At 44.1% G+C, this 16,332-nt stretch overlaps 1 protein-coding gene across 5 annotated transcripts in view; it reads left to right on the forward strand.

The window, feature by feature from the left end:
• dnmt3bb.1 (DNA (cytosine-5-)-methyltransferase 3 beta, duplicate b.1) overlaps positions 1–16,332 on the forward strand; it is a 39,912-nt gene that overhangs the window by 11,988 nt on the left and 11,592 nt on the right. For all 5 annotated transcript variants that reach the window (XM_051071466.1, XM_051071467.1, XM_018661481.2 and 2 more), the window contains exons 2-6: positions 4,543–4,651; positions 13,710–13,860; positions 14,243–14,328; positions 14,438–14,575; positions 15,659–15,802. In XM_051071466.1, coding sequence (XP_050927423.1) covers positions 4,543–4,651; positions 13,710–13,860; positions 14,243–14,328; positions 14,438–14,575; positions 15,659–15,802 — 628 coding nt within the window. The remainder of the gene's footprint in view (positions 1–4,542; positions 4,652–13,709; positions 13,861–14,242; positions 14,329–14,437; positions 14,576–15,658; positions 15,803–16,332) is intronic.

Genomic DNA, 16,332 nt, shown 5'->3' on the forward strand with positions numbered 1-16,332 from the left:
GTAGAAGAGGATGATGTTTTCTGCTGTTAACGTCGTCTTTAGTCAGCTCTGTTAATGTGAACATCCACAGCCGAGTAACAAACTGCAAACACAATATTCTGTTGCTCGTTTTCTAACATATAACCTATAATCCAGTTATATTTATGTTGTAATTTAAACCATGTGTATGACAGCTGTGTGGAGAAGTGTTGGTGCTGCTGAATGGATGATTTATAGGAGCCTGCGTTCCTCCAGAGTTCACTCTATACAATAGGCCACAAAGTAGACAATGTATAAACTGTAGGGCTGGATCTGAGCTGGAAGGGGCCATAAAGTACATGACAGACAAGGAATGCAGCCCCCAGCGAGAGACTCCAAGGAGCTGACCCCCCCCCCTTTAACACACACACACTCATACCCACACACACACACACACACACACCTTTGGGGAGTGAACAATCCCCTCTTGCAATGCGCTCCCTAATCTCTTGCCACCAGACACAACTTTGATGTGAAGCCCCCCCCGAACACACACACACACACACACACACACACACACACACACACACACACACTCTCCCGGTCCTCTGCATCCCCTTTTTGTGGGCCCCTCAGTCTCGGCCCTCCATCCTTCCTCAGTTCCTCCAGTTCATTCTTGCTTCCCCCTCTCTCTCTCTCTCTCTCTGTTTCTGAGGGCTGAGACCTGTTTCTGTTTCTGTGCAGAGCCAAGATGGACGCCCACAGAATTATTGTACATTTCAGGCAGAAGGTTTGTTGGTCAAAGAAGAAGAAACACAAACAACCACATGTACATTCACAACACAGATGATGTTGTGATGGCATGAGCCTTCATATTCTTCCATATTATATTTCTATTTCTTTTCATGGGGGCAGCTGTGTAGTATGGACTAATGTGACATTTAACGACCTCAAACCTGCGGGTGTAAAATCCAATATTTATAATTTTATACCCCAGTATATAAATAAATAAGCAAGATGCAGTCTGTTTTTGACTTTATCATGAACTAAATACCTGACACATAAACGTACATCATGCTGCAGTTATCATAGAAACGTTCCTATATCATCACAGTGTCTGTTGACATGCAGGTTGGCTGCTGCATAATACTGATCAGATTGTTTTTCGGGGCCATAAACCTTTATTTGATCCAATACAGTGAACAGACAGGAAAGATGCTGGGCTCGTGCAGGATTTGAACTGGATGCATGGACTGCATCTTAACCTTAATCTCTCCTCATCCTGCAGCTCAGTATCATTACAAACTGTCAGATGCATGTATACATATATGTCCAGACGCTGGGTTTAGGCTCTGATAAGTAGGAAAAAACTCCTAGAAGTGCTTTTCTGTTGCATTAAATTAAAGTGAAACTCCAACTAAACACACAGATGTTTCTGCCTCTGCACACACATGCTGCAGGGGGCAAAGGCCAGAACTCTAATGATTTAATAAAAGTCAAATAGAACAATAAAACCTGTGAGTGTCGGCCCGCCGAATAACTTTTATGTAAGCGAAGAACTTTGTGGTTGTTCCAAAGTGTGATCACATGACTGTGTAACTGACAACAATACACTCCATCTTTAAGAGGCGTTCGGTCTGATAAGTGAAGCCCCTGAACGCTCAATCGCACACGTCGCCAAGAGAAAGTAATCCAGACCTGAATGTGGACTGACGTGAAGCTCTGTAGCAGACATAGACAGTGGGCAGGTACCTGTTTGGTCTGATTGTCGCCTGTAGGTGAAAGGTCAAAGGCATGGGGAGCAGAAGGGGGCGTGTACATCCTGTCTGAGCGATGAACTCCCTCACCTCTCCGCGGAGGGACAGTCCCTTCACTGATTACTATGTATTGATGTCAGAGACGGTTTGTATCAGTCAGAGGGCACCAGCCTCTGCACTCCTTGACTCACGCAGAGCAACACAGTGCCGACCTCCAACCAGCCACTGAGGTGTGTGTCTGAGTGTGTAGGTAAATGTGTATTACTCACGTTGCTGGGACAGATTTTCGCAGGCACGTTGTGGTGATTCACCTTGCTTCAGCAGTCTGAGAAACAGAAATGGAGTCAGTATCTTCATCTTGGTTGTTGTGCGTCGTCTGATTGTGTTTTTGTTTTTGCAGTGCAACTGGCAGGATGTGTCCTGTCCTCACCATGAGCTGATAAGGAAACTCTGCCCCTGGGAAACACTCACAGAGAACTTTACACGTTAAAAATACTCTGTGGATAATATGCAGTTGAACCATTCGGTTTTTGTGATGTGAATAATTTGTGGCTCGAGCAGCTGAATTGATTTTTGCACAGAATGAGGACATTTCTTACAGCACAAGTGGATCTATGGAAGGTTCGATGAAAACAACAAGTAACAACACTCACATCAAACATGTGCTGAGGGAAGACCAGGGAAAGACTGGGGTTGGGCAGTTGGTGGTTTTGGTAAAGGTTGAGTCACTGAAATGTCCTCATGAGTAATGGAAACACGTGCGAGTGTGTGTGTGTGTCCTCTGTGTGCAGGATGCATCTGGTGGTCTCATTTATGTGGTTCTTTTGTGTATGGTCCACGAGTGGTGAAAGCCTGTGGGTGCAGGCCTCCATATGTACATGAATACACAGTTATGATGTACATGTGTCTGCTGTGTGTCGTCAGTCACTATTTTTAGGGTCTTTGAACCTTCAGAGAGGGTGTGAGAGAGACAGGGACCACAATCAGCTGTTACAGTTTTCAGGTGATTTGTCAGTTTCAGATCTGCCACTCCACTTTTTTAGCATCATCTCCCCAAATTTGGAAGTTATTCAGACGCGTGACTGTTTCAAAGACTGATGTAGAAGTTGCCTGGCGGAGTTTAGATGCTTTGAAGCACTAAAAATATCTTAAACTCGTAAACGTGTCTCCACCACTCATTTAATAGTAAACAGAGCAGATACAAACTTCCACCTTATCATGAAATCAAAAGTTTATTTTTCATTTTCAAGCAGAATTTATTTAATCAGTTAATGCGTCTGCTGAATTTATCTGCTCTGGCAGCCGCTTTGACAGGAAACATCAGTTTGAGCCTCCTAGTGAAGATGTAATGCTGAAGGCAGTGTTCATTTTAAGCTGGAATAATGATTATTTATCTAACATTTTGAGTCTTCAAAGCCTTGTTTTGTCCAACAGAGAAAAGCAGCAAATCGACATTGTCCACTTGATAAATGACTGAAATGATGAATGTGCTGTTGGATTAACACTCAGGTTGTGTTGTTTGAGCCGCTCCGTTTATTTTCCCCTGCAGTCACTTTCTTTTTCTCCCTCATGTTGCTTCACAGTTGTGTTTTTCTGTGTTGTTGTGTTTAGTTTCTGTTCATATCCAGGCAGATTAATGTGAGTGAAACTGTGACTGACTGTTACCTCAGGTCTGCAGGTCTCTCTGTACAGGCTTGTTTGACAATGCAGTTGACCTGTCACTTCCCTGAAGTTTAAATCTAAACATGCACACATTCACACACACACATACACACATTCACACACATACACACACACATATCTACAGTGAAAGAAAGGCATTAATGTGCACCACCATGGAGGCACAGACGAGTCAGTCAGTGCAAAAAAAGAATGCAGAAATACAGCATACTTAGTTTCATGTGCAACTACACACACATTCACTCATTTTGTTCACTCTCTGTCACACACACACACACACTGACAGGCCTGTGTATCTGTTTACCTCAGGTGTGTATGGGCATGTCAGGTCTGCGCCCGCTCATGGAGGAACTGGAGAAGCCAGACTTCTAATCTCCAGTCCACGTCTTTCTTTTTCTCTCACTATTTTCCTCCCACGGCTTCTTTATTCTCCTCTCGTTCTGTCTTTTAATTTAATTTAATTCATAATTTCTGCACAAATGAGGATTATTTCCGTCAGAAGATTAGAAGTCTGTTAAAGCAACACGGTGTAACTTTGCTGAGCAGCAGCGCCCCCTGCAGCCATGACACCTCAGTCTTTTTAACTGATCTCCAGTTCAGCTTCACTCTGAACTCTCTGGTCTGATTCCAGCAGTTTAAGCTGCTGACTCTCACTCAGTTAGAGGGAGATCCAACCTGAACAACCACAGTTACAGAGACACAGGTGTTCATAGGTAGGTAGGTACTCGTCACTGCTGCCTGTGTTTGTTTCTTTATTTTCTGTTGTGATTGTGGAGACTTTATGAACAGCATCACATCAAATTATCCACTGAGTTTTCACAGGAAAGTTCTTGTTGAAATAGCTTTACAGACTCTGTTCTCAGTCTGCCCAGGAATTATGTTCACGTCGGACGTTTCTCCGCCTCATGATTTACGCTCCGATTGTTCGTTGTTCACGTTCAGGCTTTTTGTTGTGAGATGTTGAGTGGGCGCGCTGGGCCTGATGTGAAAGTGAAAGTTAAAACATTTTGTCCAGTGTTGATGTTTGCTGTTCTTCTCCTGGATTAGTTTGTGGTCATCTTTATTCCATATCTTGTGCTGGATGTACAGCAGCAGGGTTCTTTTCATGCTTATCCTCTGACCGTTTCCTGGTTTGTGTCTCGTCCAGGTTTGAAAAGGAGTCAGGACAGCCACTGGACCAGTCGACTGCAACAGCGATGCCTTCCAACAAGTACTCTGCTGCTATCATGGAGGAGAGCAACAACATGACAGCAACTGTGAGTCAAACACACACACACACACATGCACACACACATGCCACACCCACGAACTCCCTCTCTGAGCCAGCTGTGGTTTAAAAGAGTGTGTGTATCAATGCCAAGGCAGATGCCCGGACAAGAGTGCCAGCATGTTATATGAGTCTAATTGAGAATGCACTGGCACACACACACACACACACACACACACACACCACAGCTGCATCTACACAAAGAGGAAATAGGGGGTAGATGGAAGGATGGAGGTGGCAAAGGAAAGAGGGAGGAAGGAGAGGAAGCAAGGATGTGTAGAGGGAGCAAAGGGGGCAAAGAAAGGAGACAAGAAAGAGGATTCATGGAGGGATGGGGGACATCAGCGCAGCACAGTGGCGTCTTTATACGCTCTGAAAATGGATTCACTTCAAGTATTTGGAGGGAGACACACACACACACACACACACACACACACACACTTTCTAATCCATGCACTTTGGTTTCACATGTACCCACACACACACTTCCACTCTTTCATAACAGGCGTATGTACACAGACTCACACGCACACACACTTTTAATGGGGCTCTTGTCGTCCGTTACCACTTCTTCCTCTTTTTCAGTCTCATATATCACCCTGTCTGAGAGGGACACTTCCTTCCCTCCACCATCTGCTTCTATTGCTCTCACCATCTCCTCTTTCCTTATCCTTCTCCCCATTTCTCTTCATTTTTCTTTTCACCATCACGACTTTAATCCCTCTTTTCTGTTTATTGTTTGCTTGTCTCCATGTTAACCGGCTTAGCTGCCGTCTCTTCACCTGCGGTACGACGACCGGTGTCTGGAGGTATTCACTTCAGGTTTAGACAGCTTGACGGCAGGCGGATGATTCGCTTATCATGTTTCAGATCGTGCACTGAAGTTTGCACTTAAAGTGACATGATACGGTGGGTGATTTTATCCGGAACATTTCCTGTGTCGGGAGTGCATGTAGTTTTCATAAGCAGTGTCACAGAAAGAGGCTTAATGGACTGTTTGTTTTGCCGTCACGTTTGCTGTGTTTTCAGCCAAATTCGCCGTCCTCTTCTCTAAATTTGACCTCATGCTAGTTTGAACTGAGCTGAGTGGTGGCAGCTGGCAGTGGAGCTGCCACGCACAGGAAAAGGTGGAGGATTTAGGTGGATTACCACAGAAAACCTGGTTCAGAGTTCATTCTTGGCCTTGGAAACCACAGTTGAGAAAACAAACTCACCACATGGTTATTTAAAGCGACATTATGTCACATTTTAACCTTAAAGCCTCAGCTTCAGAGTCACTGTGATGGTTCAGTGTAGCAGGGAGACTGGAGCCTCTGAACACCTGGTGTGTCTGTGTAACTGTGGTTCTTCAGGTACGATCTCCCTCTAACTGACTTAGATCATGTGATATAGTTCAAATCTCCAGAACAGCTGCTAAAAAGAAATTGTAGAAGATTGTGTCGGGTGGATGGAAGGGATTTTGTTCCACCTCTCCCTCCAATAATCATCACATTTTACCGTCTTAGCACAACATGATTACATCAACTGTCTCGTTCTAGGTAGAAAAACTGGTAGTGCCTCTTCCACATCTCCACCAATCGTACAGTTAATTACACAGCATGTTTTTCCACTGTGATACACAATAGCTTTAATCTTATGTAATAAGATGACTCCATGATGACTCAGAAGAGTGGCCTGACATTCACTCAGAAAATACAGCAGACAGAATCGACATAAGCAGAAAAATGAGAACGTTCTCTGAAGTTTGGATCCCTGGAAAGGTGTTTGTGTGTCAGACATAAATTTAGGTTTGAGTTTGCAGGATGAACATGTGAGTCACAGTGTAAGCAGCAGCAGCAGTGGCCTGAGGGCAGAAAGAGAAAACACAGCCTGGATGTGAAAGCTGGTGTCAGCGGACTGTCTGCGGGTAAATAAGTTAAATAAAACTTTGGTTTGGAGGAGAATGAAACATGATGACTCAGCTGCGGGTTAACACGAACATCACAAACCAACTGTCTTCCTCAAAGACACTTTGTTGGAGAAATACTCTTTTTTAAAATTAGATTAAATTGTTGAATAACGGTGGTTCGAGGTCGTCAGGATACCTCAGACGTCTAAAACTACATTTTCCATGATGAGCGTCCAGTTGCAGTTCTGTCTTGAGTCTGTTCCCAGCTCGTCTGCGGTCGGGGTTATGAGGTCATGATTAGGTGCAGCACAGATTAATGGAGGGGTTTAGGTCAAAGGTCATTGTGTGTGAGGTCTAACAAAGTGATGAATGTATTTCTTTCCTCCTGAAACATTTGCAAAATCAGGTTTTCTCCACTGTTGACGTCTGTGTTTACTGACTTGCAGTCCTCTGTTTTTGTTTGTGTTGCAAATCTCTGCTTTATCACCACCTGTAGATCAGTGCCACAGCTTGAAATGATCTTAATGAAAGCATCTTTATGTACAACGTTATCTTGTCGAGAAACAAATCACCTGAGCTTTTGTTGCACGCTTCTTTATGAATAAAAGACTTGAAGCTCCGCTCAGGTGACGACTTACTGCACGCACAACAGACCTGGTTTCTAATCATTTAGGCCTCGCTAAGGTGTTTTGACAGCGCAGTCAGAGCGCCTCGGGGCAGACTGTTGCTCACTGTGGAATGTGTGTGTGACGTAAATCTGCACGGCGTAAGGCTTCACATGCTGCTGTGCCACACACACACACACACAGTTATATTGAGTGCAGGATGCATGAGCTGGATAAACACACACTCCACACACTTGTCACATTTTCATTGTTTAATCTTGTGAAGCAGTAGCAGTCATGATCACAGCAGCAGTAACCACAGAGGTAGAGCTGGAAGAAACAGCGGTTGTGGCAGTAGTTGTAGTATTTGTGCTATAGAAGAGAGAAAAGAGAGGCAGAGGAGGAGAAAGGGATCATTTGTGCTACTTTAACGCTTCATTGGGTATGTTCATGTCTGCCACAAAGAGGAGGAGGAGGAGGAGGAGGGGGAGGAGGAGTGATGGAGGGAGGCACATTAATGGAGAATATTGGTGATAATAATAGTCAACCTGGCTGACACCACATCCCATTTTCCATCTACGTCTGAAACTGGAGGAGCAATTAAACATTTCACACACAACACTTTTACCTGACACTCACGTCCAGAGTGGAGGAGGAGGAGGAGGTGGAGGTGGAGGAGGAGGAGGAGGAGGAGGAGGAGGAGGTGGAGGTGGAGGAGGAGGAGGAGGGGGAGGGGTGACCAAAATCTTCTTAGTGCTTCATTTCATTCTTCTTCCTGGAGAGGCAGCGGACTGTGTGTGTTCATAATTTGTCCCCTCGTTTCAAAAGGGTCCGGTTGTGTTTTCAGCATTTTACTCCCCAAGAATTTGCTTCTGCCTCTTTTCTCTGTGCACTCGCAGGAGGTTTTTTTTTCTTCTTCTTCCCCTCATCTTTTACAAAAGCAGACCTGGTCTGGTTTTGTCCGGACAGAGAGAGAGAGAGAGAGAGAGAGCAGTAAAGATTTAAACTAAATGAGCTGAAAAGAGAAAATAACAGAGGAATGAGGATGAGGTGAAAGAGGGCAGTGAGGTTTTGCTTCTGTTCAACAGTGCAAAAGGAATTTTAAGTCCGTTTCCTACTGCTGTAAAGAAAGTGAAATGTTTGCATCAGATGAAACAGGGCAAATAAAATAAGTTTAGCAACTTCATCTTCCTGATAAAACACATCATCTGTTGATGACAGGACACAAACAGCTGATTAGTCAGTTAGCAGAGAGTTGATATGAAAATCTGACACAGTAAATGATGATAAATGATAACTGGATTTCCAGTTTAGGTAAAAACAGAGGTATAAATTTACAGGATTCTGAAAGGAGGAGGATGAGGTGAGATTCCTTAGAAGCAGAGGGAGATTACTGGAAGTGGAGACAGATGGAAATGCCCTGAGGTGTGTGTGTGTGTGTGTGTGTTTGTCTTGTCTGTTTTGGCGGCTCAGAGGAGGATGAGTTATGGGTGGAGTAAACCTGGCCAGAAAGTCAGTGAACGGAGCCATTCAGCAGTTGTTTATATCTTTTACACACACACACACAGACAGACAGCTGTAGTAATGATCAGCTCCCAGGTGTGAGTGTGTATCACCTCCCTCGTCTGTCACCACCCCCCACATGCTGCTGCTGCTGCTGCTGCAAATATCAAAATGTTTCCTGTCTGGTTTGTTAATGATAAAAAACAGGAGGAATCTGCAGCGACAGTTTTCATGGTGTGAACACGCTGCATGTGGTTTAACACCGGCAGAGAAATTCAGCTCTGGCTTCCAGCTCCAGACAGAGAAGATCCAGGCGTCGTGTGAACGAGTATCTCAAGCTGCAGAAGTTTAGTTTTAGATTCATGAATGAAACAGATTTAGAATTTGAATATTTAAAGGTTTTATTAAAAGTCAAATGAAGAAAGAAGAAGCAGAAACTTGTGAAGACAACAACCAGGCAAATGTGTGATTGCACTTTGCCTAATCTTAACCACAGCTAATACTGCAGATCATGTTTGTGATCAACATGTTCTTCGTGTTGTCAGTTTGTCAGCCGGATATTTCAGAACTGGTTCCAACTGGTTCCACAAATTATGATTTGTGTCCCTGAGGCAGGAACATAAAGGGGAACACGGTGTCATTTTAAAGTCGTGAATCATTTACGTTTGCTTCTGCATTTCTCCTGATCATTTCTAAAGACAGGCCATATGTAGTTGGACTGTTTTTAAGTGCTGCTCCGGTTAAGTTTGATCAGGTTGTTTTTGTTACTGAGCTAGAATCAGTGGCAGGTAATGACTTCCTCTGAGAAACAAACTAACAGTGAGTTTGTTTAGAGAAGAAGCTGCTCGCTGACCCAGTGTCCCACATGTTTATTGGTGTATCTGATTATTATTTAACTCTGGAGTCTTGAGCCAAAACTCTGCTTGAAGCAAAGATCAGAGATTAAAAGTCTTTTTTTAATGGTTCACTGATCTTAGTGTCTTTCTTTCAGTAGCTGTGTAGTTCACTGGTTTAGCTGTCAAACCTACAGAGACAGAGCTTTTTATTAAAGAGTAAGATCCTTTCTGTTCACGTCATTTTACTGAGCAGAGCACAGGAGCTGCTGGAACACACAGGCCTCTGTCTGTTAGTTTGTTTGTGTTACTGTGTGACTTTAAGGAGTGGAAGAAGTAATCAGATACTTTGCATCATCATCATTTACACGCAAAAATGTGGTCTCAAGTTCAAATCCTTTAATTCAAAAAGTACTGGAGGCTGGAAAGTCACTGACAAAATCCAAATCAAATGTCCCTCAAAAGGAAATGCTGAATTTCTAGAAATACAACTCGAGATTAGTCGTTATTCAAGCAATTATTTAAGACATTATTATCATTTTTATGTATGTCTTGTTGACTTGGCAGAGAATGTGTTTGTGCAGGGAGGAGTTGCTGAAGTAGACAAACATAAAATCAGTTTTCTACAGGACATTATCTGTTCCTGGTTTCCCTACAGAAGCAGCCTGTTAGCATGTGGTTACTGTAACGCAGACAAACCCTCAGCAGAGTCAGTATCTAAACCCTGTGGTTTTATTGGGCAGCTGCCAGGTGTGAATATATGAATGTGAAGCAGGAAGCTAAATGAGCCTGAGGGTCAGTCAGTCTCTCCTGATGTCATATTTTAATGTTATTATGTGTTGGTTAGTGACGGAGGAGTGTGTGCAGTGGATTTCTCGCAGCTGTGAGGCTTCATCCAGAGCTGACTATCAGAGAGGACGTGGGGGTTGTGTCCTCTTTCATTTTTCCCTCTTTCATTCTAAAGCAGAATCAGTCGTCTTCTTTTAAATTTAAGGTTTATCCTGAGGCAGATGTGCTGCGTTTACAGACTGAAAATCATCCTCGATTAAAGCAAGTTAAAGATTTAAATAGATTTCAGCCTCTCAAACAAGAGGAGGTGCTTCTTTTGTTGGTGCCATATTATAGTAAATTGAATATTTTTGAATGATTATTCAACAAATACAAACATTTGCCATGAAAATAATTTGACAAAAGTGATGATCACACAAAGATTCTTGTGCTGAATCCAGTCTGAGATCTCCCATCTCATCCTTCTGCTGTTGATCTTTGTGTTTCTAAGTCCTGCTTTTGATTTCACACTTTTTAACACGGCAGAGCTCTGGTCTGTCTATCTGTCTGGACAGATGGACAGACAATTGCAGTATAAACACATGTTCTGGCTCTTACAACAGCTGTTCCTGTCAGATCCCTCCTCAACCAGAGCGACCTCTCCGTCTCTTTCATCACTCGTTCCTCTCGTTAACCAAACTCTCTGCAGTCACTCCTCACCTCTGTTCACCTCCACAAGTCCTTCACTCAAGACACTTAAAACACTAAATATCTCTCCGCCCTCTTCTGCCGTCTGTCTGACAAGGACACACACTCTTACTCAGCATTCAGGTTTCATACATGTGGGTGAAGTCACAGAGTCGAGAGGTTGTTGGTCTGATTCCTGGTGCATCCTGGATCCTTTTTGTTTGTTTGCTCTACCAGACTCCATTGACAAAAACAGTCATTTTACTTTGCAAAACACAGGAGCTGCTGGAACACCGTTGTGCCTGTTGGTTAGTCAGTTTGTACTAAAAGGATCTTCCTCTTTAATAAAAAGCTCTGTCTCCATGTTGTTGTCAGACACTGAGAAGAACAATTTTCACTTTATTTTCTGCACAAGTTCTTGGTCCTGAAGAGAAATGTCTACAGTTCAATGACCCCGTTGACCCTCTCCTCTCCTCTGTCTCTCTTTCCCTCTCTTCATCCCTAACAGCAGCAGCTCTGACTCTCAACCATCTTGAGCACATACTGTACTTTACGCACAAGATCACTGAGTTCATTTATTATAGGGGAAATTTGGCATTGCAGACACTCACACACACCACATGCATTCCCTGTTTTACGACGCTGAACAATCACAAACAGCCTCAGATACCCGTAGCTGTGATTTGTGTTAAAAAAGTCAGCACAATTTCACTTTCTCATTTTCCATCTGTTTCACAGCTGCTGCCCTCCCTCTCTCTCCCTCTCTCTCCCTCTCTACTCCTCTTTGTTGCATCTTTTCTCACTTGTCTGACATCCCTATATTTTAATCAAAAGATTAGAGTGAGGGTTTGGGGAGATTGGACACATACCAGTGGCTTTCTCTGTTTGATAATGAGAACACAAATGCCAAATTGTTCCATGTGACACACTGAATGCCAGAGAGTGTGAGCTGTAAACAGCAAAAGTTTGCAATTAAATATTATTTGTAGCCTCGTCATGTGTGACTCTAAAATCCTGCTTTATTTTTTGGAACTGTTTGACATGAATTTTTATTTGTAGCATACAAAATGGCCACAGCCACAAACCATCTCTTTTTTCCCGGTGGACCACAATAAAACGACCATAGTTTTAATCTGTAAGCCTTAAAGATGCACTGCAGAGTTTTCTTATGAGCAAACAAAAGACACGATCAGTGTTTATATCCATGTTCTCTCACCAGCAGTTTTCTCCTTCCTCCACCTGTTGATCATGAACTAGTGTGACTCCATTGTTGTGACTCCTAATAGTTTGTGTTCTGTTGCTGTGACTGTTTTTTCTCCGTGTTGCACTCACATACATCCTGTAATAAGAAGCACTCATACATCACAAGCACACACCCACGCAGACATGTATTTACACACACTCATCAAAATCTCTCCAGGTGTTATCTACATACATTTGTATCTGTCCATCTTTTGTATTCAGTCGTCGTCTAATCTGAGCGGGCAGAGGAATCAGGGATGTTGGAAGTTCATGTCCAAACAGAGCCGAGTTGAGTTGAGTTGAGTTGAGTTGAGTTGAGTTGAGTTGAGGCTCATGTGGAGGCTCTCCTTCTCCTCTGATGAGGTGAGAGATGAAGTGATGCAGAGAGAAACAGTAATAGAAGGTTTCCTGCCTGCTTTCTGGCCCCGAGCTGATCTCCTCTGGCAAACAGGAGGCCCATTCGAAACAAATGACTCACTGTCACAGGTAGCTAATGCCGCGCAGATCCATCACCTGCTGTGTGTTGTTCTTGTGTGTTTTCTATAGCACTGAGTCACATGGTTTACTTCAGGTGCTGTTGGACATGCGGGCGTGCCTGAAATTTGTCTAAATACGCTGGCTCGACTGCAGGGTTTGATTTTGTAACCGCTGCACCTTCTCTGTGACGTTGACCTGAGGGGAGGGCTTGGCTCCGTGTTGCAAAACATATCGATGCCCTGGAGCTTAAGGTTTGAGGTAATTTGTCTTATAAGCAAAGGCTTTGTTTTGATCCCTTTGGTGTGGTTGACACAAAAACTTGACTTGACGTCAAACTTCCCTTTGTTTTCCAGTAGAGACCTGCTGCAAGATGGAGCTTGAGCAAAATACTTGAAATATTAGTGATGCAGTGTTGAGTATTGCTGATATCTAAAACCACATTTTCATAAATAGTATACAGTATATGCATGCCAGCCAGAGGTTTTTGGAAACAGTGACCCAGTTGGAGACGTGCCAGAAGTTTCTGGCAGAGCGATCATCCATTGCACTTTAGGGATTTGAAGACTCAAGATGTTCGGCACTCTGAGCGGTGATTCAACAGGTCCTGACTGCACCATGTTGGCTTCACATTCAGCGTTACACGTGTTGCTAAGAGTTTGTGACGATAGACTTAGAGGAATATCATGTGACAGTTTAATAGCAGGCGTCAGCCAGAAACTCAGGAATAATGTGGAAGGACAGACAGACAGACAGACGGTCTCTTTCTCTGAGGCTTTGGGAATGTTGAGTGTTGATGTGAGGTCTGTACCAGCCAGCACTCAACACACTGTCATCAAACACAGCGTCAGCAGCCTCAGCTCTGGGCGGGCAGGCAGATGAAGGCTGTGCTCAGGTGGTTTGTTGTCGATGACAACACTTCCTGTCTCTAAATCGGGTCTGAATTTTCTCTTTGCTAGTTTTTTCTGAAGTTGTTGCCTCACCTGGTCAGGCCTGACTTAAGTTCATGAATCACCGTTCCTGACGTTGTTCTCCCTCCGTCCTCAGGCGGCGGTGAACGGAGACACGCCTCCAGCTGAAGGCCTATCAGAGAACGACAGCGGTGTGGAGCTGACCAATGAGAACAGCCCTCTGACTGGAGCCGAACCGCCCTCCCCCTTCAGCCCCAAACAGAACGGAGATGCTGCTTCGCCTCAAGGTAACACACACACACACACACACACACACATCAACACAGTGGATTTGAATTGAAACGTGAGCTTCAGCTAACCCTCTCACATCCATATAGCTAAAACCTTATTCTGTAGTTTCCTTGCTCTCTGCAGATTGGCTCAAATTATAGTGAAAATACACAAGACAAGTTCAAACACTTCATAGTTTGTGTCAAATCCTTTCATGGCATGTGGCATCTGTACCTCAGCCAACTTCATCTTCTTCCTTGTTCTGGGGACTTTCTGTCTTCAGTCTGGTCTTTCTGCTGTTTGGTGTTCGTGTCTGTACCGACCTGCTGCATGAAAATATTGAGTTTCTTTTCTGCCATCTGTTTAACCGTCTGTCGATGTCCTGCTCTCCGTCTCCAGATGGTAACCAGTGTTCAGGGGGAAGTAGGAAAAGGAGCAGGAAGAAGTCAGAGGAGGAGGAAAGTACCTGGGACTCCTACAGCGAGGTATAACTACAGACACACACTCGCTCCTGGAGTTAATAAATCATCTTTAGGGAAGTAGAAACCCGACATTTAATCCACTGTGTGTGTGTGTGTGTGTGTGTGTTTACAGGAAAAGGCTTCAGGAGCGTCTCAGTTGGGTTTGAGACAGAGACCTCGACCCAGGACCATCTTCCAGGCCGGTCTGACGCCGCACACGCACAACAAACCCCGCAGACAGAACCGCAAACAGGAGAACAGCATGTTACTGGTAAATAAACACACACATACAAAGTGCTAACAGACACACACACACACACACACACACACACAAGCCACCTGAACCAGTTTTCGTTTTTTCTACCCCAGGCAGGAGTGTTGTGATTCCTCAGAAACATGCACTGATTGAAATCATTAAACCACGTGACGTTTTTCATCCAGCAGCTCACATGCTGTTGTGTGTGTCATTCATCATACATTTCAATCAACTTTCCTCCTCGTTGGCGTTTCCTTCTTTTGGATCGTTCGTCTCAGACCTAATTTTGATTTAACCACACGTCAGAACAGTCTGCTGAATCAGCTGCTGTTTGTCAGCACATGTTCTGGACCAGGATAAACACAAACATCACCACACATTCTTTTGATCCATATTTAACACAGTTGTCTGTGATCATTGTTTTGCAATGCAGCAGAAAAGTAAGTGAGTAAGAGGAGAAAATATGGACATAAGGTCATATCCTGGTACTAAACACATGTAGATTTTCAGCTGAAGCTGAAGCTGATGTTTTCAGATGGTTCGTTCATCAGTCTGAAACCCAGAGAGGCTTCATTTATTATCATATATGACAACGAACAGCAGGAAATCCTCACATAGAAGAACCTCACACACATCACATGGTGGTTTCTGTCTGTTATTCTTATTTTTTGTGTTTCGATGTCAAAGCTGTAGAGTAAACACTCAGCCTTCAGAGTGTCTTCTCTTTGTTACACTGTTTTTTCCAAAGTTAAAAGCAGGAGCATGAATCTGCCTCTGAGGCAGCTGCAGTGATTGACAGTGAAGGTGATGTGGGTGGTGTGTGTTTGACCGAGTGTGTGGTGGAGATTTGATCTGTGTGGGTTTTCATAACAACCTGCTCTCAGGTAAAGAGTGCAAACACACTCAAACACCCCTCTGACAGTGGCGTGGGGGCGGGACAGTGACAGCTGGATAAACAGAAACGCAGCAGAATTCTGTAAAAAGCTGCAACACTCGATCTGATTTGATTTTTTCTTTCTCTGTGTTCTCCTGTCTCTTTTGCCCTCACACAAATGTCCCCTTGAGCCTAATAAACCTTCCTCTCTTGCTCTCTCTCAGTGCGTTGGTGGTCCTCGGGTGGTCGTTGCCGTGTCCAGCGAGGTTCCCGAGGCCCCCCGTCTGGAGCTGATGGAACAAGACTCCAAAGACTCGGCCCAGAGCAGCAGCACCTCGTCCAGCTCTGAGACCCAGCCGGAGTACAATGTAAGATGTGTGAGAGTGTGTCCGAGGGAGCATATGGAGGAGGGAAAAAAGATGGAGGGGGGAGAATTAGATACCAGGACTTTCATCCTGCCATAGGGGCAGATAGATGACTTGGAAGCTCTTCAAAGAAATGAATCAGTAAGAAGCAAAAACAGGATGTACGCAGGTGCTGAACATGCCTGAAGGTGCAAGTGATTCCTTGACTTGTTCTTGTGTGGAAAAGCTGAATATTTAATGTTTTTGATTTTATATTTTAAAGGGTTAAGCTGCAGATATTAGAGTCTAGAATCGAGCGTCCTTGAGTCAAAATGAGACGAGTGGAAGGAGAAAGGTTGAGGAAGAACACGGGGAAAGAAAGGGAGAGTCAAAGCTGTGTCCATGCAGGAGAGAGGATATTTCCAAAAAGGGGAAGTAGAGGTTTGGCAGTGAAAGAAAGAGGAGGAGGGTAACTCCCTTCACAGACCACAGAACCTCCTCCACCTGGCCTTGTGTTGGTGCAGGTGGCCGCACACACACTCGCACATATTCAC

Source organism: Lates calcarifer, linkage group LG6 (genome assembly GCF_001640805.2).
Source record: "Lates calcarifer isolate ASB-BC8 linkage group LG6, TLL_Latcal_v3, whole genome shotgun sequence".
NCBI classification, from domain to species: Eukaryota; Metazoa; Chordata; class Actinopteri; family Centropomidae; genus Lates; species Lates calcarifer.